Source organism: Podarcis melisellensis, assembly GCF_964234715.1.
Source record: "Podarcis melisellensis genome assembly, chromosome: 1".
Taxonomy (NCBI): Eukaryota; Metazoa; Chordata; class Lepidosauria; order Squamata; family Lacertidae; genus Podarcis; species Podarcis melisellensis.
In genome coordinates, this window is record NC_138528.1 from 109,684,334 (window position 1) to 109,690,587 (window position 6,254).

The 6,254-nt window shown below is 46.8% G+C and overlaps 1 protein-coding gene across 1 annotated transcript in view; it reads right to left on the reverse strand.

Moving 5' to 3' along the window:
- FAM171B (family with sequence similarity 171 member B) overlaps window positions 1–4,615 on the reverse strand; it is a 28,984-nt gene extending 24,369 nt beyond the window's left edge. Inside the window, exon 1 of the mRNA XM_081917394.1 lies at window positions 4,257–4,615. Within this exon, the coding sequence (XP_081773520.1) occupies window positions 4,257–4,467 (211 nt within the window). The 5' untranslated portion in view covers window positions 4,468–4,615. The remainder of the gene's footprint in view (window positions 1–4,256) is intronic.
- Between the last annotated feature and the right edge of the window lie 1,639 nt (window positions 4,616–6,254).

A 6,254-nucleotide genomic window follows, 5' to 3' on the forward strand; every position in this document is an offset into this window, starting at 1 on the left:
ATCCTTAACATATACTTCGAGGCTTCAAAGCACAAACATTTCAGTAATCCTTGAGTGTCAGCCAGGTGCAAAAAAAATGGCATCCAGACCTTACCATCCATTTCTAATACTGTTTAAATTGAGTAGAGAATGTAAATCCTGTAAATCCCACAGAACAAAAAGCGGTTCCTGACCCCTGCTCTATATCATTTATGAATAAATTAAATAATACCAGTACCAATACAGATCCTTAGTGGATCCAACTTCTTACCTTCCTCTCTTTTGCAAACTGCCCATCAATTGTTTCCTGTTATTCAACCAGTTAAAAATCTGTAAGAGTTGCCCTCTTTTTGCAATGCTAAATATATTCATGAGAAGCTTTAACAAAAGCTTTCTGGTACTGTAACTCCAAAAGGCTGCCAGACCAGAACTTCCCTTTGTAGAAGCCATGTTCATTCATTCCCTGCAAGGCTTATTCTTCAATGTTTTTAATCATTGTAGCTTCAAACATCTTTCCACCATTTTACTTGGGGCAGATGTGAAGCTACTAGACCTGTAATTTCTTGGATTCACTCGAGATCCCTCATTAAAAGCTGGTAATAATATTGGTTATCTTTCACTCCTCTGATAAGGAAGCCGGTTTCAAGAACAAGTTGTCTAATTTTTTGCTAGAAGAGCCAACAGTTTCACATATGAATCCTTTCAAAAAGCTCAGGGGTTTGCCATCTACGCTTGCTAATTTACTAATTTTAATGTACTGATGAACAGAATTTCATCTAGTCATTTCTATTTCACTTTTGTTTTATTGTGCCTTTCTTCAGAAAATTGGGTTGAGAACTATTTAACATCTTCCACAGTGAAGACAGATGCAAATAATTAATTCAGTTTCCTTGCAATTTTCCTAATTCATTCACCCATCTGTTGCATAATGGTCTAACTGCTTGTCTGACTTTCAATACAATGAAATAAATTATCAACCTTAATGTTTTCAGCAATATGTTCCTCATATTGCATATGTCTTAGTGTGGGTTGACTCCCCTGTCAAGTTTTGTGCTCCTTTCTATTCTCTTCATTTGGCTAACATTCAGTCTTGCATTTAGGCATTCTAGCTGAGATTCCTGCACTGCATAGGGTTGGACTAGATGACCCTCAGGGTCTCTTCCAACTTTACAATTCTGTGATTCCATGATATGATTCTGTTACTGTAATTTTAAATAATCTCAAGAGCATCCTTTTGTCCATCCTGAGCCTGGAACCAACATGTTTAAATTGAAAAAAACACAAGTCATAATATAATTTAGGAGGTGTGTAACCAAAGCACAACCGCTACAAAGATCTTTTTTAATTCACTGTTTGTTGTCCATGGTCATTTATTTGGCATCCAAATGTGACTCTAATGAGTAAACATGTTTGCTCCCCTCCTCTTATTTTAGCCACATTTTCAAGAGGTTTACAACACCACAGCATTAAAAGCAACAATTCTTTTGCTCAAGCTCAATGTAACTTAAACTGCTCTGTTTATTCTCCGTGGAATAAAATGGGAAACATTTTGGAGCTGAAGCATCTTAACTGTAATAGTTTAGTCATATGATTATATGTTTCACAGGAATACCAGCTTCCTTAAGCACTTAAAGAAAGTGCCATGGCTTCATTATGTAACAAGCATCTAGTTGAACCTCTAGCTATGGACCTCCAGTTGTCCCTGGACTACAACTCCCATCATCCCTGCCCACTGGAAATGATGGCTAAGGCTGATGGGAGCTGGAGTCCAACACAATATGGTGGGCCCTCAGTTGGCCATCCCTGCTCTGAGGAGTTATGGCTCTACTTAAGGCTTAAATAACAAGGATCTGAAGGAAGTACAAATCTACAGGCATCTTAGTTACAAACAAGGATTCTCAAACAAAGCTTTAATCACCAATTGCTATGGTACAGGAGCATTTGCAATGCAAGGCTGATTCTAGAAACAAGCCAGAAACATCACATTTCTGCATACGCTACTGCCAGGAGGGGAGGGAAATGACACATTTTCTTGCTCAGCAGAGTATTCTGAAAAACAAGTGAGCTCATAGATTTTGCCAGTCATCGAAGACGTTTTAACATACACTAGCCATTTCGCACCAGCACAAATTGACTGAGCTAAGCTTAACAAACAGTATTACCTTGGAAGCTAAAGACTAAGCTAGCACATCTTTTTGGATCTTGACCTATTTCCCTTAAAAACAACAACAACACTGCTGTATCCAAGGAGTAAAAAACAAGGGAGAGAAAGCCAAAAGGGGAAAGGGAGAGAAGAAGAATTCTGATTAGAAAAAGAAAAAATACCATTATTTGGCATTAGAAAATGCAGACAGAAACATCAGCAGCCAGTGTTTCATTTTTGCAAATTAGATCACAAATGATGTATCATAAATCACCAGATGTGCAACTTCCTTGTTGGATGTGTCATACTCTGCACATATATTTGAACTCATGCCAAGTGAGAGCACAAGACCCATTAAAACAAAAAATTATAAAATGGTGAATTCAAACTCCAAATGATTTTCCTCAATATACAATGTTCAGGTAAGAAAGCTCATTTTGAGCTGCAAGAAATCCCAAGACACTTTCATCTTCCTTCTAGTTAAACAACATCTCTCCATCTTTTTTTTTAAAAAAGGATTCTTGCGTGAGTAATACAAAATATTTCCCTTTCTGCGGATAGAAGGGAATGGTTGAAGGAATATCACATCACAATACACCAATGGAGCTGCTTTCAATATCAGCTTTAAAGTACAGCATAGCAGCAGCTGCTCCAGGTCAGCTATTAAATCCCCATAGAGGGAAAGGAACAGCAACTGGAGGGCTAATTCACATCCCCAAGAGGCAAGGAAGCTGCTTCATTAAACACACAGTGCCAAGACCCCCTCCTCAGCAACACTATCCATAAATAACAAGCAGCACATGCATGGTCTAGGCTAGGGCCAGTCTTCTGGGAAGAGGAAGGGAGACTGCGGGATTTAAAGGGGAAGCAGAGGCAAAAGGACCAGAGAGAAATAAGGGAGTCCACCTAAGTGAGGAAAGCAGAGGGGAGCTTTGGTGTCAGTGTATAGGTGCAGCTTTAGAGAGGAAAGGGGAGGAGATGATGCAACCCATGGACGGGGCACATACAAACAAGGCAATATGATGAAATTAATGGTGTGAATAAAGAAATAGATTGCATTATGGGGGAGGGGGAGAGAGGCATGAGGCAATATTGGGAGGGGAGAGGGCTTGTGCATTGATTAGATGCATCCCACTCAGTGCCATAATTGGAGGGGGGTGGGAGCCGTGGGTTTTGCCCCAGGTGAAGCCTCCAAAGGGGAGCTATTGACGCTCCCATCCTGGGGGAGGGGTGTGTGCCAAACTGGGTCTTTGACCCGGGTGAAATAAAGCCTAGTTTCATCCCTGATCCCACTGAAACTGCATCCTCCTGTTCCTGGGGAGAACACGCTGTCCTGTTCTTTCTATGTAGCATTTTAAAAAATGAATGTCGCATTTGCAGTTGATCTAAATCCTGATCGCACTCATCCATCTGCATGGAAGAAAAGAGACGGGTATAGTGGCAAAAGTGAAAAACGTCGGGTGGGGGGCGGGGGGAGAGAGGGAGATGGATGGATGGATGGATGGATGGATGGATGGATGGATGGATGGATGGATGGGGATGAGAGGAAGCCGGTCTGGGCTTGCCATGTAAACTCTGCGAGAAAGCGAGGAGGCCGTCTATAAAATTGGGCAACCTCTCCAAGCAACTCGCCAGCCACTCCAGTGAAACCGCGCTGTTCAGGCAAACCCCATACCAAACATAACAAAACAACCCGATGCGACATTCCCTCCCCGGATCTTAAAACAGGGGTGATGTTGTGGCAAGCTAGCGAGGGCAGATCTACTACCGCAAGCCCTCCACGCTAAAGAGGCGAATGCACGTTCCCCAGGCGGGCTACTTAATACGGATGAACGGCATAAGGCGAGAGCAGAGCAGCACGCTGCTAAATACTCATCATCAACATAACAACAATCCAGATCAGAAGGTTAAAGGGAATGAATGGGTCTTTCCGTCCACTCATAAGGGCGGAGAGAAGGGATGCATTGCAACCCGGGGACGGGGACGAAAAGGTGCAACGCGAGGGAAAGAAATGGGGTGCGACGCAATACGGGGAAAAATGTGGGTGTTGCGTGGGGGAGGTTGTTTTTTCCAAGCGGGAGCCTCTGGGTGCAAATACTCGCATGTTGCGCGGTCAGAGTGCGGGGAGACGTACCTGGAGCAGCGGCGGAGGAAGATGCCTCCGCCAGGGCGGCTCGCTGCGGCTGCTGCTGCTTCGGAGGGCGCCTGGCGAGGTCGGCGGCGCCGGTGGAGGCTGCGGAGCCCGGGCGCCCCTTCAGAAACAGCAGCAGCAGCAGCAGAAACCCCGACGCGGCAGCCAGCCTCCGGAGCGAGAAGGACGGCGAGCTCCCGCGAATGCCCGGCATGGCGACCACCAGCCAGCGGGCAGCGGAGGCATATTGCGGGCCGAGGGAGGGCGGCCAGAAAGGGAAGCAGCGCGGACGCCCAGGCCGGCAGCTGAGCCGCGCGCGGCCACAGGGTCTCCCGCTCTACGCCAGTCCCCCTCACGCGCGCACACTCCCGCCCGCCCCTCACGCCCACGTGACGGCGAGAAGGAGGAAGGCGCCTCAGCCCGCCTCCCCGCTCGCTCTCCTGGGCTTCACTTTGGAGAGCAGGCGCCCAGTCCGCACAAGCACGCTCCCCTTATCTCCCTGCCCCACCCCACAGGGGCACCGCCGAGCCCGCCTTCTTCATAACCGGGGGCTCTGCTGCCGTGTTCCTGCCTCCCTCCCCAGCTGTAAGGGGCCTTGGGGCTCTCCCTGGAGCAAGCGTCCCCAAACTCTGCCCTCCAGATGTTTTGAGACTACAATTCCCATCATCCCTGACCACTGGTCCTGTTAGCTAGGGATGATATAGTCCCAAAACATCTGGTGGGGCGAGTTTGGGGGTACCTGCCCTAGAGGCAGCCCGCCCTCGCTGAGGTGTGGCCTCTCCGTGACTGGATGGGGGTTGTTAAGTTGTGGGCAAACATAGCAGACGACACAGCGATTTCTCCAGAGCAGCTCTTTATTTGTAAGCTGGACAGAACTGAACAGCAAACAGCTAAGCCGGCCTGCTTTTATAGGCAGCCAGCTGTCAACATTGTAGCAACAACAACCCAGGGTTTCCCGCCTAAAATAACTGACGTGGACCTGAGTGAAAACTATCTACAGTATTCCCCCTGCTGGCCCAGGGTGAGAACTTCAGTACATAACAGTGGAGGGTGTTGGCGTCTTCTTCCCACTAGCAGCAGGGCTTGCGCCTCAAAGGTGCTCCTGGTGTTTCCCAAACGTGGGTCTCCAGAGTGGTTGTGGGGTTTTTTTGTGGGGGGGGACTACAACGCCCATCGTCCATGACTGCTGGCTTTGCCAGTTCGGGATGATGGGAGTTCCACTTGACGACTATTGTTTTGCAATAGAAAAGTGTAGGGGGGAAATTGAGAAGAGCCATGCAGACGGGCCTGACTATGGGATGTGCTATTCACACACGTACTCCCCACCAGCATTGGGATTACACTGCCAATGCTTATGTCAAGGAAACTTGAGAAAGATAATCTTACCCTGTTAAGTAATTCTTAAACTGATCCACGGACTACTGGTGAATGACAGAAGCAATAGAGAGGAATGCTACAGAGACGGAGGCTTCTTTGAAGTGTCAGTTGCAGCCATGAACGGTAGTGAAAGCTGAATTTAAATGGCTTCTTTTGCTCTCAAATATAGCACTGGGGTGAGGGGAAAGGGGACGGCTACACACGGTCCAGTTTACAGATGCTCAAATTCAAGCATGATTCCTGTGTAATGGTCAGTCATCCAGCGGAAGGAGTGAGAAGTGCTCCTCCATATGGCAACATCAATGTGCTGGAGTTATTTACCATGCAAGTTGCCTGAGATAGCTGTGCCTTGACTGAAAAATGCCTTCGGCAATGGGGACACGTGCAAACCTAGCACCAACCTGATTCCTAGCCCCGCAGTTCCTTCCCCTTCACCCTTGTGTTTGTTGTTCCAAGTGGAATACAATATATAGTTTTACAGTAGGGGAGGAGGAGGCGAGTTTTAATTCAGATGTTTTTCAAACAACCTCTGCACATAACAGCTGTAATAAAATTCACAAATAACAAGCAAATATGGGCCTGCCATACAACAGACTGGAAGCACTGCTGAGGGAGTGCAATTGT